A 25,850-nucleotide genomic window follows, 5' to 3' on the forward strand; every position below is an offset into this window, starting at 1 on the left:
AAGTTCCGAGGTCATTTCGATGTGCGTGCTTTGGCTTCCACGGGAACGTCGACCTCCCCGACACGGCCGCCGCGTCAGTTGGCCGTGCTGCTCCGACGCGCCGGCGGGTCTTCACGCCTGCGGACCGTACGGATCGTGGAGGCAATTCCGATATGGCTTCAAAGACGCGCGCGCATCTTTTGACGCATACCTGCACGTGTCATGGTTGATTTCGGCGCACCGCAAGTCTGCGGGAGCGTCAGTAACGACTGCAGTTCGTTGAAATCGACACAATTGCGACCGTGTTACGATTTTAAAATGGGCATCAGACGAAAAGAGTCAGTGACGCGACTCGCGGGGACGGCGGCCCAAGCGATCGCTTCGGCTCGACTTCTTTGCGTCACGGGTTCCAGCGCCGCTATTTGCATTTTACAGTCTTTGTTTTCTTCCGATGGCGGCAAACGACAATGTCGTGTTTCACATTTGTGGAAAACTGGAATATCTTCGTTGGAGCGGCGGCGCTGTGACGAATTTTCAGGCAGGAGAAGAAAATGACTGACGTCGCCCCCGGTGGCCACAGCCGGAATCGGGAGCCAGTGGAACCGTAACGCCGGAGTATTTACGATGTGGCTTACGGTTGCGCAAATGAGCGCAATGCCGAGACAAGTTTGAACAATACGTTTGTCCGCCAGAGAGTGAAACGCTAAGACTTGCAAAAGTCCATTCAAATTCAGTGGCCCGTGTCTCGACCGTTATTAAGATGAAGTGAGAATTGTGACATCGCAGAAGAACAATTCTGATAAGTCCGGATCGACCGGCTCGTTTAATTGGACACTCAAGACGCACTAACAAACGGTTTGGCTGCACAAGTCGCTTCCGCGGTCTCCTCGTCGGCGCCCCCCGGTGGACCAAAAAGAGATGACGCTCGCCTCAAGAGCCCAAGCGGGCGCTCAGGAGATGACGTGCTCCAGGACGCCTTGACGAATCAGGTGCTCGCATTTCCAGCGCGGCAGGAAGTGCTGTGGACACACGTGTCAAGCGATGTCATGTGACGACGGGTCACGCGGGGAAAAAGTACAAAAGAAGAAGAATGCACCGCGGTTGCGACCTGAGTGTTTTTCTTGAGGAAGACGAGCGTGCCGTCGTCGAGCTCCAGCTGGCCGTGGTCCTTCACGCACCTCACCTGAGGTCACAAATCCTTTTGATCAGCAGAGGTCAGAGGTCACACCTCGCAACAGTGCCCTTGAAAACTTAACTTTTAGTTCAATGACCAAAATAGCCTTTTTGACTTAACAGTCTTTCTGGATTTCACCCCAGATAAATAGACGACATTTTTGGAAAGTAAAAAGCAGCTTTCTGCTTGACGCAACCTGCTGGGCTTTGTCTGTAAGCTTCCCAAACGTTTCCACCAACCTGACGTAGCGTTTCCGAAGCTGGACGACACTCGGTCCTCAGCACAGAGCGCAAAACCGACCTTAATGTTTCTGTCCTTAGCTGACACAAAGTCAAAACGGCGATATTAACTATTTGCAGCTTGCTCCGTCGTACTCGTGTACGTTTGTCACGTACACGAGTTGCCCACGGGGCGCATACGTGACGTGACGTGACGTGACAACGGATTGGCCCCCTTCGCAAATTCTTCTTTTTGCCTTCTCCGCAGTGTGAGCACACTTGAATGTTGAAACAAATGGAAATAGAGGATGGGGCAGAAAGCACAGCTCGCAAAATAAGAAATGAAGGCTGTTTATTGAGGCCAATGTGTCGCGATTGAAATCGCATTCGTGCGCATGGCAAGGAAGCGCTTCATGTGCCGACATGCGCTTCGAAAACCGACACGCGTCGTTTTCCCACACACGATTGTGTCAAATGCAATTTCCGAACCAACACGCCGATGTCAATAAAACTGGTTTGCGGCTAGCATTTATTATTGTGGGAGTTTTTCAACAAGGTCTGTCCATTCTGCACCAGCCTGCATCAGACACGGGACAATGCGAGTCTGCTGATTGTGTTTTGCAACAACACCCAAATTGTGCCTCACACAGACGCAGGCGGAAAGAAAAATGGTAGAACTGAACAAGACTTTTGGATTAAAGTAGGGCTCGGGGGGGAAATGTAATCAAATAGCTGTTAAATTGATGCAAAATTTCTGCCTCAAAGCTCCCTGGAACCATGTTTCACACGGACATTTGTTCCAGACGGACCTGGCTAAAACGACGGAGGAGTGTCCGTCTGTCAGGGACTTTAAGACCCGTTCGGATGTGTAACCCAGTATCACATGATAAGTATGAGTTGAATTGGAGGTAGCTTCTTTCTCTCTTCTTTTTTTAAACATAAAATGGTAATTGTTAGCGCAAATGCTAATCGTGATTGCAAAGGCTGATTTTGTTATACCATACACTGAGTACCAACATATGGCGTTTAAGGACAGAAGTCAAGCCCTCAGATATGAGAATAAAATGCATGTTAGTAGAGAAAAAAATGTTTTTGTTGGGGGAGGGGGGACAATTAGTCTGTACTAGTCGATAGGATAATCGATTCTAAAAAGATTGGATAGTGATAGCCCTAGGTTAAAGGGCAAACATCTTCAACAAACAACGAGAGTCCAGCTGGCTTCATCGGAGTCAATTGAGATTAGTTCAGTTGGCAGACTGTTTTCACTTGAAACAAGATGTTTTGTCCTTTGAAATGGGTCGGGGTCTGCCAATGGAACTAGTATCGATTGACTTGAAAAGATTGGTCAAACGAGTCTTTTTGTCTTGCTGTTAATTTAGAAAGGAGTCAAAACTGACTGCAGTAAGATGTTTGCAGCAGAAATCAGATCCAGCCACCAGGTAAGAGTTGAGTTTTTGCAGTGCGTGCGTGCTGACCTGGATGTAAAGACTTTTGGGCGGTTTCATGTCCTGGGTGAGATCCAGTCCGCCGCCTCCGCCCAGAGAACGCATGAAGGACGCCAGAGACTTTTTGTAGCGCGTGAACCACTGCAGCTGCGCACACACAAGCCACGGCGGGTCAGCGAAGGCCACACGGCGGCGGGCGCAAACCGCGTCCGGCCGGCGCGCTCACCTCCTCGGCGCTCATGTGGAAGCGCACGTTCGCCGGAAGCACGCTGCCGTACTCCCAGCGCAGCGCTCGGATCCGCAGCAGCCGGTCGTACCTGAGCACACGCGCGCGGCGGACAGCCATGAAGACGAGAGAGGCGCGACGACGACATCGATTCATTGAGCCTCAATTGAATCGTTTTAAGCTCATTGAACTTCGGATGGCCCAATTTCAGCCTCCCAGCATCAGCACACATTCACCTATTTGCCAAAGGGGCCCAACGCCCGTTTCCCATGGAAAAGATTATTGGCGGTATAGCTCCGCTTCTTTAAGAATTTTGGGGGCAAATTTTTTTTTTTTTTTTCTCCTGCAATGCAATTTTAACCGCCGTCAATTATTGACGGATTTTGCGTATTCGCCAAGGAAGACAAACTTGGTCTTTGGCGATGGCACTATGTCAGTACTGCCATCGAATCTTGCCGTGTATCATTCAGACAGTGGCGAGACCGCACGACCCACCGCGTCCCGTCTTTTACGATCATCTTGTCAAATCCAACTCTGTTGGAGAGGCGGAGATGGTGCGCAGAACCGAGGGGCACGCAGAGTACGTCATCACGGCGTGTGACTAAAACGGACCAATCGCGAGAGACGATGTCCGCGGCGTTCGACAATTTTTGCGTGCGCGCGTCAAGTGACGCACGGGAGCCGCGCGGGCCGACGAGTCGGTCACGTGATGCAACGCGGGTGTTGTCGGCTGCGCGAGCGCGGGGGAGTGTAAAGAGGCCTTAACCAGTTTTGAAATCAGAAGTCTATAAAAACATGTTCTTCAACTATTACATTTCTTTTCTAAGGGAGGATTGGTCACAAAAATAATGCTTGCAATTATCTCAGTGGTATTACACCAGAACACAATTAGCACATTTTTTATTTGCTTTCGCGGGCCACATAGAATGATGTGGCGGACCGGATCTGGCCCCCGGGCCACCAGTTTGACACCTGTGCTAAAGCTTTGGTAAACATCGGTTTATGCGCAACGGCGACCGAGTCTGTTGACAACGGCGAGCACGGGAAGCGATGCGCTGCTCACAATACACGAGCCTATTGGTCGCCGTCAAGGTGCCCTTGGACGGAGTTGGCGTTGGGATGGCACGCTGCACGGAAGACAGCCCCCCAAAAATGGAACATTCAAATTTTCATTTTGCCGTCGTTAAATGTTCAAACTAGGCATAATGTTACAGTGGCAGCAGAATGTCTTATTTCAAGTCTAAACTAAATACAGTAAGACTCATCCCATAGAAAGTAACTTGTTTTCAGACGATTTTCTCTCACTTCCAGCTAGTTCTTGAAATAAGTATGAAAAAAACAAAAAACAAAAAAAAAAACACTCCACTGGCATTTTTGGGGTCTCAAAACTACTGAAGTCTTATTTTTTGAGACTTTTGACTTGAAAGAAGAATTTTTCGGTAAGATTTGCAGTGACCTGGCAACTCAACTTAAGGACTGTCGCTGTGGAATCTGTGTCACGTTCGGCGTAATGGCGCAGTGACGTCAACACGCAACGGCAAGATCATTTCCCCCTGAAAGCGTTCGTGCGAGCTCACAAGTAGGCGGCGACGCAGCGACGGTTCCTCAGCAGGCAGCAGTGACGTAATCGGATTGTCGGAAGCAAGTCTGCCGTGCGGCCGCTTTTGGTCTCGTGGCTGCAAGGCAAACGTCAGCCGCTCGTCATTGCGCTCCAAAGTCAGCGGCGGCTCGGACGACCAAAAATACGCACACGTCAGCCTGGTTGTGTTCGTAGAGAGCTTCCGTCTCTTGCAGCACCTGCCGGACGCCGTCCTCCTGCGCACACGCGTGCCGCACATCACTACAAAAAAGTCCAAGTCCTCGTTGGACTCGTGCTTCAGGCAATGGCGAGAGGAGTGGGGGCCTCCCACTCGTCAGCAATTGACAACTTTTTATTCTTTACACACTACAACATAAGACATTCAAACAAACAACACTTCGGGAAATAAACAATAAAACAAGAAGAGCAGCAATGCACAAAAGTCTCTTTTTGTACATTAAACATTTCAAATGCAACTCTCGTTGTTGACCCCAACTTCTTGCCGTCCGGGGAATCCACTTTTAGTCAAAAACGACGATGACATCAGGTAAGACGTGCTTGTTCTAGTTTAGTTTTTATTTATTTTGGGGGGTTGTTTGTTTTGGTTGGGTCAGGGTGCTTTTTGATTGGCTATTTTCGTCCTACGTCACAATTGTCAGTGTCAAGTCTCCGGTGACGTCGGAGATGACGTAGGTGCCCACACGCACGCACACACACACACACACACAAAGACTTTTGCTCGGAACAATCGACTTTTAGCACACGGCAGACCTGAGAACAATCTATAGATAATTTAATATGATTAAAAATTGTCTTGCGTTTGACGTGCTTGGTCGGGCAGGGGCAAAATCCACACAAAAACAGACCGATTGTCTCGCTGTGTGTACCGGGCCTTTGCCGCGTGCGAGGTCAAAAGTGTGTCGACAAGCAAGAAAAGGTCGAAGAAGAAAAAACCACCACATGAGCTATTTTGGGTTCTCACGTTAAAAGCCGGAAGTTGTCCGTCGTTGATCCGCTGGAGCTCTCGAATCAAGTCGGCGGCTTTCTCGCAAAACATCTTTCGACGTTTTCCGCAGACTTCCACACTTGGCGCCCAAAAAAAGGGACTTCCGCGTTTGGGTCACGTGACGCTCCGGTGGCCGCTCAGGGACAAACTTGCTCCTTCCCCTTTTCAATCGACGCAAGGCAAACGTCATCCAGGATGCTGGCAGTGGCAGGTTTTTCTCGGGCACGTTCCTAAATCAGGTAAGACTTGTTCACGCCACCCGACCAGTGGAACATGTTACGTTGGAACAAGATGAAAAAGATGACGAAATGCTCAACGTTTTTCTTTTATTTGGTGCTTAACCCTCATGCTAACACAATGCTAACATACTCAGGCGCTTGTCTTCACTAATATGGAAAAGGTGAACAATGATCGTCCATCGAGATGAACGTAAAGTGTCAAAATCTATCCACTGTACGTATAATCGTGCTTTAATATGAATGCTAGTCTAAGAGTCTGACGTATGGTTACATGACATTACTGACAGGAAACACGTGTTGATGGTTTGTTTGTTATCATCTGAATCGTGTCATTCACGTCTCTGCTTTTTTCCATTGGATAAACGGGCATCTGAAGCGGGGTGTCAAATGAACGAGGTGGCCCTAAAGGCGTCTTCGTTCAATCCGATTAGCCGTGCTTGTTTTTCCCACATCCTTGGATGCGGCGCGGTGCGGTCACGTGGTCGGAGGCCTCAACTGCGATTGGCTGCCGCTCGCCGCGCTCCTGGGCCGGCCGGGACTCCTCGGCTCGCTCCCTCGTCGAGACGCTCCGCCGCCCTCCCCCCGCCCCCCTCACCGTCTGGTGTTGCCTTTACAGACATGCGGAAGCGGCGGACGTCAACGGCTGTGCAGCAAGAGGAGCGGTACGGTGACGGAGACCTCAAGCAGCGCGCCGAGGAAGCATCGCGGCCCGCTGCGCCTTCCGAGCTCGACCCGTCGCCGCTCATGAAGCCCTTCGCCAGGTTGCCCAGGTTTGCCCTCTCCATCGGCTTCCATTCTACTCGGGGGCTCTGACCGCTCGACCGGAATTGGCCAACGTCTCGTTGGGTCAACGTCACGCATTCCACGGAAGAAGCCTGCTAGTGAGGAGGACAACAACAACAACAACAACAACAACAACAACATAGCAGCATGACTTCATCAGAGGAAGGCGCTTGTGTGTTGAGGGGCAGTTTAGGCAGGAGACCCTTTTGGACACTTTCCTACATTTCCCCATTTTGCAAAGGGAAGTCCGAGAGCAAACCATCGCATCTGATCCAGGTTATTGAAATGTTGGGGATCAGCAGGGACAAACCTTTTAACCAAGTACGCTGGATGCTTTGACCCTTTGCGAGCTGGTCTACGAAGGACACCCTGTTAAAAGCCATAATGTTTTTGGAGCTCTCCCATTTTGGGCGCCAACATTTATTCGGGCGCCAGCTCCTCGGCTCAGCGGGTCCGACCGGCCTTTGTCCGTAACGCGCGCGTTCATTTTCCAGTCAGAGTTGTTTCAAATTTAGGAGCCAATCAGTGTGGTGGATTTGGAAATGAGCAAAGAGTTCAAAAGCACAAATCGCAATTCTTTTCCAAGCAAGGTGCCTCCTTTTCACCGCACCAGAGACCAATTAGACTTTCAGCTCTCATAATGTCTTTGTGAGTATATCGCATGCGCGTGTGTGTGCGCGCACCAATTTAGAACACACGCTGCCTTCCTGGGGTGGGGGGGGGCTCGTCGTATTGGCTGTGATGATGTGTTTGCCACCTGACCTTTAACCTGCGATACCACGCGTTGTCCCGTGACCTTCCAGGGGCGGCGTGATGTCCAAGGCGTGGCGCGCCGCCCGGTGGCTGCTGCTGCTGTACGCGTCCGTGCCCTTCATCGTCAAGCTGTGTCCGTCCATTCAGGCCAAACTCGTCTTCCTCAACTTCGGTAAGTGGGTCGCGGCGACCCCGACCGTGACCCCGAGCCGGCGCGTGTTGATCGCCCGCCCTGTCGTTCCCCCCCTCCCTCAGTGCAGTTGCCCTTCTTCCTGGACCTCAAGCGACCTTCGGACGCCGGCCTCAACCACACGCTCAACTTCTACCTGCGGCCGGAACGGACGCTCAGCATTGGCGTGTGGTAAGAACGCGCGCACACGCGCACGGCACGTGCTGCTACTGGTGGATGATGTCACGCTTAGCGCTTTCGTTGTGTCTGCATATTCGTGTGCGCGCATCTGTGTTTGGGTTTATGGTGTGTGTGTGTGTGTGTGTTAGGCACACAGTTCCTTCAGACATGTGGAGAGAAGCTGAAGGCAAACCCGAAGAATGGTTTGAATCCACACTAAGCTCCGCCCACCCAGCCGTCCTCTATCTCCATGGAAACACAGGGACCAGGTCTCTCACACACACACACACACACACACACACCGCTGTTTGGGCACCCTGGTAACGCGTCATGTCAACTTCTGTGTGTGTGTGTGTGTGCGTGCACGCACGCAGAGGCGGCGACCACAGAGTTCAACTGTACAAGGTAACCGGTCAGCCGTAGTGGATTTTGTGGGCCGGACGGATGAGCTGACGGCTGCCTTCTTTCAGGTCCTCAGCTCGTCGGGCTACCACGTGCTCGCGTTTGATTACCGAGGTTCGCAAAACACTTTTCCGTCGCGCCGCTTCGGCCATCGAGCTCAGCGTGTACATGCGTTTGTGCACGTATGGACGTGTGTGTGTGTGTGTGTGTACGTATGCGTGCGCGTGTAGGCTGGGGCGATTCTCAGGGCTCGCCGTCGGAGAGCGGGATGACGTCGGACGCGCTGTTCGTGTACGAATGGCTGAAGAAGAGGCGGGGCGGAGGTCGAGTGTACATCTGGGGTCATTCGCTGGGAACGGGGTAAACGAATGCAATACGTGCCCGCTGGAGCCCCGCCCCCTCGTCACATGTCGTGACTTTTGTTTCAGCGTGGCCACCAACCTGGTCAGACAGCTGTGTGACGGAGGTAAATCGCACACAAATGCCATATGCGCAGCGCCAACCGCCGCAGGGTCAGCCGGGAGTAAAGAATCAAACGCGTTCCTTTCCAGGAAGTCCTCCTGACGCTCTGATCCTGGAGAGTCCTTTCACCAACATCAGAGAGGAGGCCAGGAGTCACCCCTTCGCCGCGGTAACGGCCACGTCACGCCCACGACACGCCACCCTCGTCGCGCGCCCGTCACGTGACCGCCCGCCTTGTTGTTGGCAGGTGTACAGACACCTGCCTGGTTTTGATTGGTTCTTCCTGGACGCCATCGCCGCCAACGACATCCGCTTCGCCAACGACGACAAGTCAGTCAACTTTGACCCTTTTCAGAATCACAATCCTCTTTATTTGCCAAGTACGTCCAAAAAACACACGAGGAATTTGTCTCCGGTCGTCGGAGCCGCTCGAGTACGACAATTGGCGGAGAACACTTTGGAGACGGAAAGACACTGACACAAAAAGAAAAAAAAAAAAAAACGGTCAATAATATAAAAATAAAGGGTTGCTAGTTTTCTGCTAATCGATTATTTGATCAATTGCCAACTATTTTGGTAATCGATTAATCGTTAAGCGCCGTTGTTTAATTGTTTAATCAACCTCTCGACAGTAAAAGTTCTGATTTCTGTCAATTTGAAATCATGTCCTGTTTTTGAATACAGGGATTCAAATGAACAAATATTTGTTATCCGATTAATCAATTAACCGAATGAATAAGATGAAGCGAACCCGTTTCCTGTTTATGCTACGCTAACAAGCATGTCAAAGCAAAACCAATCTTAATACCGGGATTGGTCTTCAGACCTAAGTCAAACACATGTATATCGTTTATTTATCCAAATATGATATGCTACATGTAAATATGTAGGAGCGAAGCCTAAACACCGTCTAGTGTCGTCTTTGGATTAAAAAAAGTGTCGGCTTCCTTCGCCGCTCGCCCGAGCGAGGAGGAAGTGCTTCTGCCGCTTTTGCCTTGCACATGCGTCGGATTAGATCAAATTAAACCAATGAATCGATTATTCACACAATAGTTGCGGTCTTGGTTTGGAGGCGGAAGGCAAAGAGTCGATGGGTGGATTAGTCCAAGTTCACGTCGGCGCGCGAGTGGCGTCATCCGGTGGACGCGAGAGGAAGTGCAGCTCTTTCCTCATCGGGCCGGCGTGTGTTTTTTTGTCCAGCGTGAATCACATCTCGTGCCCCGTGTTGATCCTTCACGCCGAGGACGACCACGTGGTTCCGTTCCACCTGGGCAAGGAGGTAGGTGTGGCGGACAGCCCGTCGGAGGAGAGCGGGGTCGCGAGTCCCGAGTCACGCCGCCTGTCGCGTGTCCCTCAGCTGTACGAGGTGGCGGCGCGCTCCGAGAGCCTCGGCGGTCACAAAGTTGAGTTTGTGGCCTTCCCCTCGTCGCTGGCCTACAGGCACAAGTTCATCTACAGGAGCCCCCGGCTGCCCGCCATCCTCAGGTAGCCGCGCCCGCATGCTCACTTCCCGCAGACCAGTCAGCGTCTGTCAAAGTACAACTTGACAACTTCTTGTCACATTAGGACAAAAATCTCCTCAAAGTTCAGTCAACACATCCTTGAAAGAATACAATTTGAACTTTTCTGTCATCAAGAGGCATTTCTTATAGAAGACTGGGTGTTTTTCCGAAAAAATGAAGATCAAAAGTTTCGTGAAACTTTATTTTTTGAACCAATGAAATGATTTTCTTGCAAAGAAATATGGCAATTTTTCACATGAGATGACTTTTTAGTTTTTTTCTGAACTTTTTAGGTACAATTCTGATTTCACTCGTCCGATTTGTGCATATTGTCAATTCAAGTACACTTATTTTCCTATATTTAAGCACAGCGCTAATGCTACATGCACAAGTGACTTAAAATAATTAGCTGCCTTATTTTTGCTGAACACTAAGGCCTACTACGCACGCTATTGTCTTGGAACGTCGGTCGGGATGGCGGGACTCGGAGAGCGTCGAATGTCTTGGGGCGAGAAGCGCGGCTCGAGACATTTTCAGCTTGCTCGCGGGTGGCAAAAGATGCGTGAACCTGACGCGCACGGCGTGCGATGATTACGCGAAGAATTCCAGTAAAAAATGTCAAAGCAAAATGAGTTGCTGCAGATTTGCATGGAAATCAGTTGGAGGGATCGCGCCGAGGAAAGACGACGGCAAATACAGACAAGGTCCAAAGTTTGGCAACGGCCAAGATGTTTGTCAAATGGAAACAAACAAAGTCTATTTGCGCCTTTCTAAAGTTCGGGAGTTCATTTTGAGCCCGTCTTTGACGCGAAAAGGTCCGACCGGCTCCGGTATCCCGCCTCCGCTTCGCCGAGCTCCGTGCCCGTGAGCGATCCGCGCGCCCGGTCCGTCAAAGCTTTGAGAAACCCGTCTCGGGATCTTTGTGGGCCCAGCGCGGCCCCGCGGGCTTCTGCCGTCTCGTACTCGGAGGTATTCCGATGGAGGTTGCGCTCGTGAAATATGCCGCAACGAAGAAGACCGCGGCTTCCCGCTCGCTTCTTCTCCAATCCCCGGCACTTCATTTGCGTCTTTCTCTCGCCGCCCCGTTGACGATTGGCAGCGAAACGGTCGCCGGTTCTGCGATCGCACCCCAATGTCTTCCGTATTTCGAGAGCGAGAGAGTCCGAGTGCGTTAAATCTCTTTCTTGCCGAAAGAAAAGAAGCCGCACCTTTCTGATCTCCGGACGCAACACCCACGCTCGCGGCACCCGCCCTGCTTCGATCCGTAAAGCATTCCGATTTAGCCGGCCGGGAGCTAGGAAATGGGCCTAAAGGTCACGATATAGTTCCGGTCTGTTGCTCCTTTCGAGTTCAATCGAGGCGCAAAATTGTTCTGAGGCTCGAAAAGACATTTAACGTCCCCGACGTGTCGTCGTCCTCACACGTCCAAAACATCAATGGCGTCACGTCAGAACTAAGAAAAAAGCGGCATAACCTCAACGAGCGCACAAAAATACGGAGGATATAAACGAAACGCTCAGGAAAGCAAATGGTTTGACTGGACTCGATTTTGTGTTTCAGCGATTTCCTGGGCACGCCTCGTCCCAGCAAAGAGTGATGCCACGGATGACGACTCTACGACGACTTTGTTTTCATGTGATGATTTTTTCCTGCTCGTATTAAGACTGTTACACGTGAATGACCAATAAACTATTTATGCTTTTAAATCAAACCGGTGTGGACTACGTGACCCGCGGCGCACCTGTGATCACCTTCAGCCAAATGAAAAGCAACCTTTTCACATTTGTGACCTTCCAATCACAAACTTGGATGCGTTCTGAGCAAACAATTGTGAAGCGGAATGAAAACAAATGTTACGCGAAGGTAAATGCGCAAAGTGCATTTGTCGCTGCCAGGGCGACCCATTGCCTCGATAAAGTCACCTAATGAGTATGTACGCAGAGTCGGCCCGTATGGAAGTTGCGTGTCCGGTCGTCAATGAGGTACGTTTGCCGGACGTCGGCGAGTCGCGCGCAAGTCGAAAGCTGGGTTCGTGCTAAAATAAAATCCCCGAGCTCCAAGCAACTCGCGATGGGGCACCGCCGACGATCGTCTGCGATACATCCCGAACGGAATCAGTTCGGCCGTTTACATTTTGGCACCATTTTTTCCGGACAAACCGCTCGGCCTACCGCCTCGCTGTATTTCAATGTTGCTCACGATGGATGGCGGTACTTTTTTGGGACCGGTTTAGATCAAAGACTATCAATAGGATTTAGGGCCGGACCGAAACGGTTCGTTCGGCGTCCGATCTGGCGCGGCCGGAGCTATTTTGCCGAGAACGGCGGGCCGACACTTGACGCAGCGATGCGAACGGCCGCCATTTTCACTAACGTGCTACTTTATCCAGATGACAGTTACTTCGTCAGACCGTCGATCGTTCCGATCGCGTCAACGGTGACTCTTGGCGAGCGATCGTCCGCGGCTAACGATCGGCCCGTCCGTCCGATGGCATTTTGACAATCGGCCGAGCGCTTCCCCGTTTCGTTGTTTGTCTTACAACCGATCCGCAGCCAAGGTGCGAACAAATGCGCGGCTTCACTGCCGCCGCGCTCGATTTCTTATTTCCCGTGGGGAAAGTCTATTTGATCGTTGTCACGTTTTCATTTCCACACGAAGAAGAGCGTTTTACCGGCATGTTGAGCGCGCAACGCATCGCGGGTCCATTCTTCATAGCCGAGTGCGCGGCGGGAGACGGTCACGCAGCCGAGGGCCGACCCGCTGAAGGACTTAACGATACCAAATCGCCGCTTCGGAATCTCGTCACCGGGAACGAAACAAGGTTTCTCGCTCTTCGCATCAAAATTACAACGGTGGGAACACGTGTGTGTGTGTGCGTGCGTGCGTGCGCGCGCGCTCTCGTGTGTGTTACGGGGGGACGCAATCAGGAACAGCAGCGACTGTAGAATGCAAATAAAAGGAGCATCGTTGGCCGCAATCACGTTTTGAAAACCAGATTAAGGGCAGTCCTGTGTGTTTCCCGCCACGCCGCAGAACGCAAACAAAACGGGCTGCTCCAGTCTTCCTGCCTGTCAGCTCGCCGTGTCCCGATCAGTTACGAGTCTTGACGGACGTGTACCGAGAATGGCGTGCTTGTCACGTTCGGGGACTTCCCTTATGCGGCACGTCAAGGCTGCACCGAGCAGCTCGTTTAACGTGGCTTCAACTACATATTTAATATTTAACTTATGGGACGACCGGTCGGCACGTCTGCCTCGCAGTTGCGGGGACCGGGGTTCAAATCCCGGCCCCGCTTGTGTGGAGTTTGCATGTTCTCCCCGTGCCCGCGTGGCTTTTCTACGTGCTCGGTTGAACGCGGACTCTAAATTGCCCGTAGGTGTGAATGGTTGTCTGTTTCGTGTGCCCTGCGATTGGCTGGCGACCGGTTCGGGGTGTACGCCGCCTCCCGCCCCAAGATAGCTGGGATAGGCTCCGGCATGCCTGCGACCCGCGTGAGGAGAAGCGTGACAGAAAATGGATGGAAAAGGGATATTGAAAGTAACTAAAAAGTTACTTGGAATGTAATTTTGTGACTTTTGAACTCAAGTGATCAGTAAAGTAACTCAGTTCCATTTTCAAGGTAACTGCTGCAACGCTGATTGGAGGTTAATTGACGACTCCAAATTGCCCGAGGTGAATGCTTGTTTTTATGTGACAAATGGTTAATTAATCAAATATATTACAAACGCACATTCACCTGACCCATCTGTTAGTTTGAATCGATTACTGGTAAATAATACAAAAAAAACATGCATAGAATATTTGTAAGATAAATCGAAAAATAGATGGACCGTAGGTGAGGAAATCCCTCAATTCCTTGCAATTGTCCGTTGAGGAACATTGGCCTTAAACTGTTGGACTATTTTCTCCCGCACTTGTTCACAAAGAGGTGAACAAGTGCGCCCCATCGTCGCTTGTGAATGAATGAAACAATTCAGGGAAGCAATCATGGCAGCCACCTGTTCCCAATTCGCCTGTTCGCCTGCGGGATGTTCCAAACACGTGTGGGATGAGCGTTCGTCAACTTTCTACCTTTTTTGGAACGCGTTGCAGCCATCAAATTCGAAGTTCAGGATTATTTGCTAGAAACAATCAAGTGGATCAGTTTGAACATGAAATATCTCGTCTTTGTAGTGTATTCAATTAACTATAGGTCGAACATGATTTGCAAATCATTGGATTCTGCTTTTATTTACGTTTAACACAACGTCCCAACTTCATTGGAATCGGGGTTGTATTTGACTTTTTTTTTTAAACTCGTGTTAAAGCAAATCAAAAATCCAATGTGGCGCTTGAGCACAAAAGTTTGCCCAGCCTGCTTTAAACCTTTTCAACATTTTGACAGCAAATGCTCTGAAGCTTTTTTTTTTTTTACCCCCCCCCCCTCCTTCACATGGCAGGACGAGCTTCGATCAAGCGCAACCGCGGCGAGTCGACACCGAACAGGACGAGCGCACTGGTACCTTGACTTCCAAGTTTCATTCCTTCCGTGACCAAGCTTGTGTCTTAATGCACAAAGCAATTTTCCCCCATAAAATATCTGCTTGTGGTGACGCCCCCTCAAAAAGGTTTCGAACTGCCTAAATAGCCGCAATAGGCGGCAAAGCGCCGCACGAAGCTTCTCAACTCACTTCACCGTAGTTCCTAGGCACCAAGATACCGCGAGACGGCGTCAAAGCAATACTTTTATATTAGACAAGACTTCGGCCTGAGCACAAAAAGCAACATAATAAGTAGCAAATCGCAACTACGCGGGGGCCACCGTAAGCCGCTCCGGCCCCCCCAAAACCTGCAATTATTTGGAAATCGAGTCATCGGTAAAGTAACGAAGTTCCTTTTTCAAGGTAACCGTGGCAACACCGGAGAGACGCACGTCCGCCTTGCAGACTCGCAACTGGAAGGGCAGCCAAAGGTGGCGCTACAACGGATTGACGCCAGGGGGGCCGGATACAAAAGCGCACGTTGTTTACATTTCGGTGGGAAATTCCACTTTCCAATCATGTGCTGCTTTGTGTCGGGCCGTCGCACAACGTCGCCATTCAAACTTTTAAGCTTGTGGTTGTTGAAGGGATTTGAGGCACTTTTTCAAGGCACTGTATGAAATGAAGGCTGTTTTAATCATTGATTCATCCAAAAATCGGATCAAAGAAAGGGAAGCAAATTAAAAACTTTCTTCAAAAACGGAACATTAGTTCAAATTGTCAGTGCAGAAAAATGCATAAACACAAATAGATGATGATGAGGATGAGGATTCTGTGACCGACCTCTTTGCTCTGTCAGAAAATCAACCATTGTTTTCGAAAGTAAAAGTCTCATTTTGAAAAACACAAAGCTTGTGCGTCTGCTGTCGAGAGGCCGAAATTCGGAGGATTTGGACCATTTGAAGTCGTACGACGTCTCAAATCAATTATTCAAACAGCTGCCGATTCATCGGATCGTCCACGAGTTGTCGATGCGTTTTCGTGGCAGTGAAACACAAACGCCGCTAACTGTCGGAGACTCCCTCGCCAACGCTTTAATGTTCACGCACACGTTTACAAGTTGATTGGAACCGTTGTCATGGCGACAAACAAACAGACCAAAAAGTCTTCACCCTTTCCAGGAGGTCAGCGCCATCGCGGTCACGAGGGTCCCGATGACGTTCGCGGGTCGGCGCCGGTCCCCTGGTAGAGGAGCTTGTTCTCGATGCCGCGGCGAACGATCCTCTGCTGCGCTCGCTGCCTGGCGTTGCTCACGCGACAGTAGCACCTGCGGTGGCGGCACCGCCGCAACAACAACACAACACAACAACAACAACACACTTCCCGTCAGTCACGTCGGGTGACCTCATTTCATGGCCTCGAGAGACACAACTGACCAGGAAGCAAACGTGGTCAACAGGAAGCCCCCCGCGCCGACATCAAAGGACCGTTTCACACGACCTACACACACGCGCACACACACCATCAAGATCTGACGAGCATCCAGACATGACCAATAGATCATCGTGTGTGCGCCATCTGCGTCCACTGACTGGTGGCCAAAAAGTGCAGAAGCCCGGCGGCCAATGAGGCTCCGGCGCCATGAAGGACCGCCTCCCTGGCGCACGGCGTCTTCTGCACGTCGAGAATGCCCAGCAGACGGTAGCCCTGCGCCCACACGGGTCACTTTATTAGGGGCAACTTCGATTACGTGTCCGACAAGGTTCAAAGTTCATCGGATCGAGGAGGTCGTGATGATGCGCTCAGGGACAAAAGTCGAGTCGTTTGTTTCAGTCTTTGTTCAAGCGCGACGTCACTACCAGAAATCTTTTCTTAAAAACGTGAGTGAAATAAGCAATTTCGGATTGTCCAATAATTGTGTGCAGTAACATCAAATTACAAGATATTGAATATACTTAACAATTGTGCAACTTATTTTGCGATATCTTGAATAATTAAGAGTCGAATATTAGATGTTAAAGAATTACAAAAGTAAAATGCTTATGTATAAAAAACAGCCCAAATAAAACGCAATACGACACTACATACTTATTTCCATATTTGATGATGATGATGATTATTACATCCCATCAAGTCAAATCAATATGACACGACGGGGCCGGTAAATGCGCCGTTACACGTGCGATGACGGTTTCAAAAGCATTTTTGTCTTGTCAGGACACGCAACGCCAAGCTAACGTCGCGTGAGGTACGGGAAGGCTAACCTTTTGCTTGCTCGTCTCTTCTTCTTCGAATTCTTCTTTCTCGGACATTTCAACTCATACGCGCTGCTTGTTTGTGGAATAATGTGTCTTTAAAGGTGAAAAGACGGGCAGAAATCAGAATTTGATTCTGATTCTGAAGACGGGCAGAAATCAGAAGAAATGCCTCGGAGGTGCGATCACTTTTAATGTCCGACTTGTCTGCAGAGAAGGAACTAAAGGTTGTTCGCAACTTTTTGTTCCGCTCTACGTTTCAACAACATTCGAGCAATTCAACGTTACCTGGCAACGTAAATGTCGAAAAAGCATTTAAAACTAAAAAGTGATAAAAACTCTAACTCTAGTACTTTTTCTATTGATTTGCTGAGAACAATTGGCCGGAATTATGATTTCCGGTTTGTTTCTGTCGCCATGGTGACCACGCATTACCTTTCGTTTCGCACACGTCAGGTGAAAAGAAAACTCGCGTTCGCATCGTCGAGTGGGGTGAAAAGCAGGAATCCTAACGGTTAGAGCATATGGGACGCTGCTTGACGTCGTCCGGTAGACAAAACATCACGCACAGCACTCTCCGCGCCTACTCTCTGGCGCCCCCTGTGTCTCGCATCCGCCATGACAGTAAGTGTAACAGTGACGTCATCACACGGGGAGGTTGTTTTTTGCACCCAAACCAAATAAGTTTTTGCATCCTCCTTCCAAAAATGCTCAATTTGAAATAGTCGACATATCCCGTTTCCATCTTTATCAGAATCATCTTCGTCTGCCAAGTGTGTCGGAAACACACAAGGAATTTGTCTCCGCTCCAGTACGACAACCGACAGCCGTTGTGACAAAACCTAATTTGAGGACATAGGAACACAGTACGCAGAGTCACTGAGCAGCGAAGGGTTGCCAGTAACGCGGTAATGCTGATACAATGACAATTGACCATCGCACCTCTGACTTCTGCGTTGACCGTTCTCAAACAGGATGTGAGACGCATCTTCAAACTACAACCCCAGTTCCATTGAAGTTGGGACGTCGTGTTAAACCTAAATGAAAACAGAATACAATGATTCGCAAATCATGTTCAATCTATTTAATTGAATACGCAACAAAGACCAGATATTTAATGTTCAAACTGATCAACTTGATTGTTTTTAGCAAATAATCGTGAACTTAGAATTTGATGGCTGCAACACGTTCCGAAAAAGTTGGGACGGGGGTCACGTTTACCACGGTGTTACGTCACCTTTTCTTTGAACAACATTCAATAAACGTTTGGGAACTGAGGACGCCAATTGTTGAAGCTTTGTACGTGGAATTCTTTCCCATTCTTGCTCGATGTACAGCTTCGGCTGTTCAACAGTCCGTATTTTAAGAAGAAGAAGAAGAATATAATGCGCCACACATTGTCAATGGGACACAGGTCTGGATCGGAGGCAGGCCACTCTAGTACCCGCACTCTTTTACTATCAAGGCACGCTGTTGTAACAAGTGCATAATGTGGTTCGGCATTGTCTTGCTGAAATAAGCAGGGGCGTCCGTGAAAAAGACGTCGCTTGGATGGCAGCGTACGTTTCTCCAAAACCTGTATGTACCCTTCTGCATTAATGGTGCCATCACAGATGTGTAAGTGACCCACGCCATTGGCACTAACACAGCCCCAAACCATCACAGATGCTGGCTTTTGAACTTTGTGTCCGGAATTGGGGTTGTACAAAAGATGCGTCAAAGTCTGCGCGGACCAGCTGGCTCCAGTTTTCGCACAGATCTTTGGAACCAAGTGACATCCCATCCTACCTCTCCGAGACTCCTGCAATCTCGGGGCCGAACGGCATCTGCGGTCACGGAGTCCCTCGAACGCCTCGTGCTCGACCACCTCAAGAGCGTTACGGGACCCCTGCCGGACCGGGTCTGCGGATGACACAGTCAACACGGGACCGCACTTCATCCCGGAACACCTCGACGGCGCGGGGACCTACGCGAGGACCCCGTTCGTGGACTTCAGCTCTGCGTTCGACACCGTCATCCCCGAACTCCTCTCCTCCTCGCGTGGCAAATAACGAGTCGTGTGACATTCGCAAGTGAAGGAAGAAGTCACAGAAGGAATGAACAAGCGAAGGTCAGACAGGGAGGCGCTCAGCATAAGACGTTTAATAGCGGAAAGAAGACGCAAATCCATAAATATGACATCAAATACAGGAAGTGATGTATAAGAATCAATCTCGATAAATAAGCAATGAGCACACCGCGCCAGACGTCGTCTTTGTCTTCACGCCGGCGGATGTCCGCCACGAGCTAAAGCGCGCGTCACAAACGTTTGGCGTTTGCGCGGTCACGACGGCGTCAAGCCACGATGTCGTAGAGGCTTCCCACGCGACACAGCCAATCGCGCAGCGCCTGGCGCACGCGCGCGTCGCTGACGTGGCAGCTCAGCTGGCAGAGGCTCGGGTAGAGCGCCGGCTGGAGAGCCAGGAAGGTCGAGTCCGGAAGGAGCAGGATTCCGTTCAGCAGCGTCGCCACCATGTTGCTCCACGCCTGAGGGACACGCACACACACACGAGGGACGTGTCACGTCGCGTCGCGTCGCGTCGCAACACGTCACAACTAGTGTCGCGTATCGTCACTGTCGGGCAGAAAGCTCCTATTTCCAAATTCGGTCCGTTTAATTGGGTCGCAAACGGATATGATTGGCCATTCCCCACACGGGGGGCGGGAGGGATCATTTTGACAACCGTCTGACCAATCAGGAGCGTTGAAACCGGCTCGCGCTCTTCGACCGCACAAGTTAACGGCACAACAAATAGGCTGTTTTCGCTTGCGTGAAAAGTTGCGACGGCAGGATTCCGCCTGCCCGACGCCGGCGTCACACGTTGTGATGTCATGACATGAGACGACACGTGACGTCACGACACGCCGTGATACGTCGTGACGTGGCGCCACGTCAGGACACGTCTTGACATGCGACAGCGCCTGATGTCGTGACGCGTCGTGACATGTGGCGCCACGTCACGACATCACGACGTGTCGTCGCCTGTCCAGACGTGTCACGACGTCGTGATACGTCTGGACAGGCGACGCCACGTCGTGATGTCGTGACACGTCGTGACGTGGCGACACGCGGGAAGCCCGGCGATAACCAAATCGAGTCGTACTGTGACCTGGATCTGTGCGCGCGCGTCCGCCACGGCGACGTGCCCGTGAGAGCTGACCGCCGAGCCCGATCTGGACCGGAGGACTTCGGCGCCGGCGCTGTGCGAGTGTCTGAGGGGGGGCGGGGCCGGGGCCTGCGTGGGCGGGGTCTGCTGCTCGCGCGCGTGGCGTCCGCTGTCCTGCTGCCGCTTTCTGAGTTTGTATTGGCTCACCAGCTTGCCCAGGCTCCTGTCGGTCGCCATGGAGACCAGCTTGTTCCCGGCACTCTCCCACCAGTCCTTACCTCCGCCGCGGAAGCTGGGAGGAAGACTTCCTGCGCAGCTGAATGACAACACGCACACGTCCGTCCGTACATACGCAAAAAGATCCAGTTCCATGTGTGCGTACCTGGAAATGTTTACAATTGCTATAGATGCCACAAGACGGTGGCAAAGCACTACTTCTGTTGAAATGAAACTCCTCAACTCACTTCCACAGTGTGCCTTGGCACCAAGACACCACAAGATGGCAGCAAAGTAATACAGCGGTGCCTTGTGATACGAGCTTCATTCGTTCCTTGACCACGCTCGTAATCATCCATCCATCCATTTTCTGTACCGATTATTCTCACGAGGGTCGCGGGCGTGCCGGAGCCCATCCCAGCTATCTTCGGGCGAGAGGCGGGGTACGCCCTGAACTGGTCGCAAGGCATGGAGAAACAAACAACCATTCGCAAACACAAACAGGGAGATTTCGAGTTGTAAACAAAGTTTGACGGCTAACCGCACGCTGTTGTGCTAGAACGTACGATGACTAAGGAAGCGGCAATGACGCCCGATGGCCACCGCATGGAATAAGGGCGCTGGGTACTTATCGCGCATCTTTTCCTCGGTTGCGTCAACTTGAACAGCTGAGACGGTGAAAAACAGTTAAATGCTGTAGCTCAACAATACTGGACTGAAATGTTCTCACGTTTTCAGGACTAATCTTCAACCAAAACGAAACACAAAAATGACCCAACTGGGCCTTTTTTTTTTTAAAGAATGAAACTTTTTGTCACACTGCATCAGTTGCTCGCCGCTCCTTCTGGTGTGCACGCCTCGGCCACCTGGGGGCAGCATCAGAAGGATTTACCGCTCGTCTGAACTCGCGGGCTCATCGGTACGGCGCTCATTTGAATGGTTCTTCGCAGAGGATAAAGAACCCGCGGCAATGAGTACGGTCATATTTTCCACTCGTGCTTCAATTTGAGCCAGGAAAACCTCCGCACACGTGACATCGGCTCGTCTCACAGGACCGCGAAGCCTTACCTGAATCCCGGACTCTGGGCGGGCGTGTCCCCCGGCGGCGCGCGGGCCTCGTGACACACGCCCCCGCATTCCTCCGAGGGCGTGTCGCCCCCCGCCGACGTGGGCGTGGACGACTCTGACGGCAAGAGCGTCAGGAAGAAGGCGCGGCGGTCTCCTCCTCGTGAGCGCGGCGCGGCGGCGCCGTCCTCCTCCAGGTCTCGATGCATCTGGACGTAGCTGGCGCACACGTCCGCGCTCAACTTGTGAAGACGCTTCACCAGCCACGCCCAGTCCGACGCGCCGCCGCCCGCCGACGCCGTGACGGCTCGCCACTGATGCCGCTTGTCGCGAGCGCGCGGCGGGCTCACCTACGTGCGCATCGGGACACAGGAGGGGCATTAGTTCCCAAACTAAGTCACGTGCGGTGGTCCTCTCTTCTACTCACAAATCCCCCTTTTGTTTTGAAGCGATCGCGTTCTCTGCTGCAAAACTCAACCGGCCTGTTTTTGTGCTCGCTGAAATGCCCCATGATGCCGCACGGTGGCAGCAAAAAGCCCTGTCTTGTTGCCAAGCAACTACACCGCGTTCCAAATGATTTTTTCCTAACTCGTCAACACAAACGACAGCCAGCATACTTTTCAAGTTATCAACCGTGAGAGCATAACTGGACTGTTTTTGGACAAACAAACCGAAACCAAAACAGAATTTTGGGAGAACGATACAAAACCTAAAATGCAGCGTTTCAAACTATTCCACACAACAGAGTTTCAAGACATTTTATAGGTTGTAAGAAGCTAAAAGTAGTCATTAGTTGCATTCGGAGGACATCTTTCCTGAAATCCTAAGCTAGTTCAAACAAAAACATCTCAACGCGTCACGTTCCATTTGAACGTTTTGGCCTTATGCGCAATTGGGAGAATTTTGAACGTTCCTGCTTGAATTTCCTTGGAGGACGTCCGACGAGCCTCCCTGAGCTACTGTTTGGCTGTCAACTGCTTCCCACCCTCACAGATCTTTTCCTTGAGGATGCTCCAAAGGTTGTCAACAAGTCTGAGGTGAGGCGAGGATTGGGGCCACAACAAGAGTTTCTCTCCTTTGACGCCCAGAACGGCCAAAGAGGCAGATGGATTCCAAGCGGCGTGAGCCGGTTCACCGACGCGTGCCGCGTAATCCCGGACGGTCCAGACGGACGGACTAGCGGACGGTTGGTGGACGGCCAACAAGGAAGTGGCGAGTCGCGTTTTGGGTGAGAGTCACGATGAGAGAGCGGCGACGGCGTGAAAATGCGTTTCGGACTCACCGCTTTCCTCCGTCGTGCAACAAAATCATCTCATGCTGCAAGGAATCCCTCTGTGTCATGTGGCCCCAATCCTCCCCTGACCTCAACCCTATTGAGAACCTTTGGAGCATCCTCAAGCAAAAGATTTATGAGGGTAGGAGGCAGTTCACATGACTCTTCTGACATCCTGCCAAGAAACTCAAGCAGAAACTGATGTAAGAATTGTGAAGCTGCTTTCAAATCTGTCAAATGTCATTTGACTTGTGATGTTTTTGATTTCAGTAGATGGCCACCTAATGCTGCAAATTCAACAAAGGACTATTCTCACTTCTTTCAAACCTATAAAATGTCTTGAAACTGTTATCATTTGGACCTGCATTTGCGGAACCATTTGGAACAATCCGCCGTATGTGAAAGGGACACTTCTCGACTGAGAGCGCTTGATTGGAAGCCCAAACAGCATGAAATGCGATTGAACCATCAGCAGTTGAGTCGCCAAGACTCAAGTTTAAACAATCATCCTATATGCTTGATCTGAGCAAGAGTACAAAGTTGGGAGTGTTTTATGTTAAGATATGATTTTTACACCACTTTTATGGCAAAATTGTAGACTAGGTCCAGTCCTCCGTCCCCTCGGACACGCCTCCGAGGTATTTAACCTCTGACCTCCGCCTCCCTTTCTCTCTCTCTCTCTCTTCTCTTGGTTTTTGCTTCGGGCGACCCGCGGCTCGAGATCCGGCTTCCGAGCCTCCGTGGATCGTCCGGAAGGGTTGCCGCTGAGGTACCAGCGCACCGCTCGTCACTTCTCGGCGCCCTTTGCACAATGCGCATTGCGCCGGACTATTGCAATATACTCTATATATACTATATACTATTGCAATATCATTCGAACTGCTCTAAGTGCTAGAGGACTCTGCATCTTTTTGCACCATTGTCAAAAAAGACCGGCTTTTTTACCGGCTTTACCAGATAACGAGCAACCCTTTACTGCTCAGTGACTGTTTTGTTTTTTCGTCGAGGTCTTTCTGTCTCCAAAGCGGTCTCTGCCAATCGACCGTCTGTTGTCGTACTCGAGCGGCTCCGACGACCGGAGACGAATTCCTTGTGGGTTTTTTGGACATACTCGGCAAATAAAGATGATTCGGATTCGGATTCGGATTCTGATACGTGACTTCTCCGAACTTGCTAGCGGATCCCGAAAACCGGCAGGGAGCGAGACGGTCCTATTGTCCCAACAACTTCCTTTTCTTTTTTCTTCTTCCGCCTCTTTTGTTATCGTTTTCATTATTTATCATCTCTCTTCCACCAAAGCTGCTTCGTTTTCCTCCTGAGACGTCCGGAGGAAGACCATCCCCACCGACCGACCGTGCAGCACAACAAGCGTTGCTGGCATGTACAATATTTGTAGCGCCTAATCATTTCGGGGAAATGACTAGCTTCACACCAAATCCCAACTTTGCTCTCGCTCTCGCTCTCGTTCGGACCGAACGTGTGAAACGCTCACGTTTTCGACTTTAGTCCAGCAGCGCACGGTCCCATCTTCCCTGGTCGTTACCTGCAGTGTTATTCTCTTCCTGTAGTTAGACTCTGTGGGTTTCCTAATAGAGCCCTGGTAGAGGAATAAATATCCGATAACATTTTGGGTTTAATAAGGAAACCTCTGTCATCTGGGACTCGTATTGCATAACATGTAGCAGCAACCTTTAGATTCGGAGACTGAGAGAGGTTTTTCGTCGCTTCTTCCTACATTTTATAAAATAAATCGAAAGTGACCCGGTGCCATCTGCGAGACTAAATAGCTTGATTCATAACGTCAAGCGTCAAATCCCGCTAAACCGGAAGCAACGCAGGCGTCGCTGCTTGGACAAATGTATTTCTTCAATAAATGACGCCAGTATACGCTACAACTCGTTGAGAAGAATTTCAAACTCCATGTCACAAGGGCTGCTGACCCCTGGTCGAAATATTTCGGAGGAAAAGCTGAAAACTTTCGAAAGGTCGTGTAAAAAAGGCCGTACATTTTCTAAAAAAAGTCATATTTTCAAAACGTTGTACCTAAAAGAAAAAAAGTTGGATATTTCTGGAAAAGGTATATATCTTGCACAACGTTAAGTGGCCCTTGGGTCGTTCGTTACGTAAAGAAGCGAATCTGCAGTCGACGCCACGATGCTACGGAATCCTTTTTTGCGTTCGCCAGAAGAATCCTGGCGGCGAGCAGCAGGACGCCTGAAGCGCAGCCGACTACACACAAAGCGCACGAAAATACACACACGTTCCGCCAATGTAGTTACGCTTGAGAGAAAAGGTTCCTAAACGGGCGAGGCCGGGGTCGAGTCCACACGTACGCGAGTGTGCTTGCGCACGTCACCTGCGCCGTCTCCTCAAAGATGTCTTCGTCCTCCGAAGACGCCGATCCGGGACCGCAAGATTCCGAGCTCCCGTCGTCCGCCTCGTAGAGAATCGTCTTGACCTGCCGCGAAGGTCGAGCGTGTTCACGGAACAGAGGAGGCGGCGGGGCCGACGAGTAAAAGCGGCGGTACCTGCTGGGCCGTCACGGCGTCGGCCTGACTCGAGATGGCGCCGAGCAGCGCCTGCGCGTAAAGGTCGAAGCTCACGGCCGCCTGGCGGTACAAATTGGCCGCGACGCAAACGCCCGACACCTTCATCAGCAGGTACTTCAGACCCGGACGCGTGTCGAAGTCGCGCGCCGTCCTGCGCGTCACAACACGTCGCATGCGAGACGTCAAAAGTAACACGTTACAAGGAAAACATCAGACGGACGTCGCGATAGAGCGACGAGTCACGTCAAAACGAGTCACGGGCAACACATCTCCGGAAACGCACGTCGCAGGCCGTCTCGGTCCAAAGTCGCAAGAAGCGCATCAAACGTACAACACGGCGCAAGTCCCACGTAAAGCGGCGCGGGACGCGTCACGTCGCACGCCGCTAGCGCCCCCGTGGCCCGCCCACCTGTACGAGTCCAGCAGCAGGTCCAGGATGATTGACAGGTTGGCCGTGGACACGTAGCGCAGGAAGCCCGCCGCCGGACGCGTGGGTTCAGAGGTCACGGGCGTCGCCCTCCCCTGGCCGTCGGTCTGCTTGACGAACTCCTTCGATCAATCAACCGGTCAATCGATCAATTCATAGCGTACGCGTGCTGCGGAGTGTAGCGCCCGACCCATTAATCGGCCGCTATTAGCCCCTTTCAAAATATCGCCATTGGTTATTGTTTTTTTTTTTTTTTTTTTAACAATTTAACAATTTAACACATCACAACGTATGTAAAATGCAAATAAATTGGCTGAGCTTTGCCGATTTGTCGCTCTGCGG

At 51.0% G+C, this 25,850-nt stretch overlaps 4 protein-coding genes across 27 annotated transcripts in view; 1 reads left to right on the plus strand and 3 right to left on the minus strand.

The window, feature by feature from the left end:
* Nucleotides 1–781: 781 nt before the first annotated feature.
* gins1 (GINS complex subunit 1 (Psf1 homolog)) lies at nucleotides 782–5,722 on the minus strand. The gene is made up of 7 exons (XM_061690973.1): nucleotides 5,604–5,722; nucleotides 4,793–4,857; nucleotides 4,620–4,718; nucleotides 3,043–3,133; nucleotides 2,847–2,963; nucleotides 1,088–1,162; nucleotides 782–998 (listed from the first exon to the last, which is right to left on the minus strand). The coding sequence occupies exons 1-7, from the start codon at nucleotides 5,676–5,678 to the stop codon at nucleotides 930–932; spliced, it is 591 nt and encodes a 196-aa protein (XP_061546957.1). The 5' UTR covers nucleotides 5,679–5,722; the 3' UTR covers nucleotides 782–929.
* Nucleotides 5,723–5,878: 156 nt separating this feature from the next.
* Nucleotides 5,879–11,828, plus strand: LOC133410164 (lysophosphatidylserine lipase ABHD12-like). Of its 6 annotated transcripts, XM_061690970.1 has the most exons (14): nucleotides 5,879–6,080; nucleotides 6,483–6,636; nucleotides 7,453–7,574; nucleotides 7,658–7,763; nucleotides 7,901–8,020; nucleotides 8,126–8,156; nucleotides 8,222–8,267; nucleotides 8,384–8,513; nucleotides 8,582–8,619; nucleotides 8,705–8,784; nucleotides 8,863–8,945; nucleotides 9,816–9,894; nucleotides 9,973–10,100; nucleotides 11,678–11,828. In XM_061690970.1, the coding sequence occupies exons 1-14, from the start codon at nucleotides 6,035–6,037 to the stop codon at nucleotides 11,712–11,714; spliced, it is 1,200 nt and encodes a 399-aa protein (XP_061546954.1). In that variant the 5' UTR covers nucleotides 5,879–6,034; the 3' UTR covers nucleotides 11,715–11,828. The 6 variants fall into 6 exon arrangements, with proteins under 6 accessions (XP_061546954.1, XP_061546953.1, XP_061546952.1 ...); XM_061690969.1 differs by having other exon boundaries at nucleotides 8,705–8,945; XM_061690968.1 differs by having other exon boundaries at nucleotides 9,816–10,100.
* On the minus strand, nucleotides 8,966–17,408 carry LOC133410167 (cytochrome c oxidase assembly protein COX20, mitochondrial). 2 transcript variants are annotated; one of them, XM_061690975.1, is made up of 5 exons: nucleotides 16,842–17,408; nucleotides 16,170–16,284; nucleotides 16,014–16,077; nucleotides 15,750–15,904; nucleotides 8,966–10,143 (listed from the first exon to the last, which is right to left on the minus strand). In XM_061690975.1, the coding sequence occupies exons 1-4, from the start codon at nucleotides 16,887–16,889 to the stop codon at nucleotides 15,778–15,780; spliced, it is 354 nt and encodes a 117-aa protein (XP_061546959.1). In that variant the 5' UTR covers nucleotides 16,890–17,408; the 3' UTR covers nucleotides 8,966–10,143; nucleotides 15,750–15,777. The 2 variants fall into 2 exon arrangements, with proteins under 2 accessions (XP_061546959.1, XP_061546958.1); XM_061690974.1 differs by lacking the exon at nucleotides 8,966–10,143 and having other exon boundaries at nucleotides 15,647–15,904.
* Nucleotides 17,409–18,954: 1,546 nt separating this feature from the next.
* arfgef3 (ARFGEF family member 3) overlaps nucleotides 18,955–25,850 on the minus strand; it is a 37,926-nt gene continuing 31,030 nt past the window's right edge. For 9 of the 18 annotated variants that reach the window (XM_061690728.1, XM_061690727.1, XM_061690729.1 and 6 more), the window contains 6 exons: nucleotides 25,491–25,630; nucleotides 25,061–25,232; nucleotides 24,889–24,990; nucleotides 21,263–21,609; nucleotides 19,976–20,294; nucleotides 18,955–19,358 (listed from right to left, as the gene is read on the minus strand). In XM_061690728.1, the coding sequence (XP_061546712.1) occupies nucleotides 19,167–19,358; nucleotides 19,976–20,294; nucleotides 21,263–21,609; nucleotides 24,889–24,990; nucleotides 25,061–25,232; nucleotides 25,491–25,630 (1,272 nt within the window). In that variant the 3' untranslated portion in view covers nucleotides 18,955–19,166. Of the gene's footprint in view, nucleotides 19,359–19,975; nucleotides 20,650–20,760; nucleotides 21,610–24,865; nucleotides 24,991–25,060; nucleotides 25,233–25,490; nucleotides 25,631–25,850 lie in introns of those variants that run through there. The other 9 variants (XM_061690733.1, XM_061690730.1, XM_061690735.1 and 6 more) reach the window with 8 other exon arrangements.

This window comes from Phycodurus eques, chromosome 11, assembly GCF_024500275.1.
Source record: "Phycodurus eques isolate BA_2022a chromosome 11, UOR_Pequ_1.1, whole genome shotgun sequence".
Classification (NCBI taxonomy): Eukaryota; Metazoa; Chordata; class Actinopteri; order Syngnathiformes; family Syngnathidae; genus Phycodurus; species Phycodurus eques.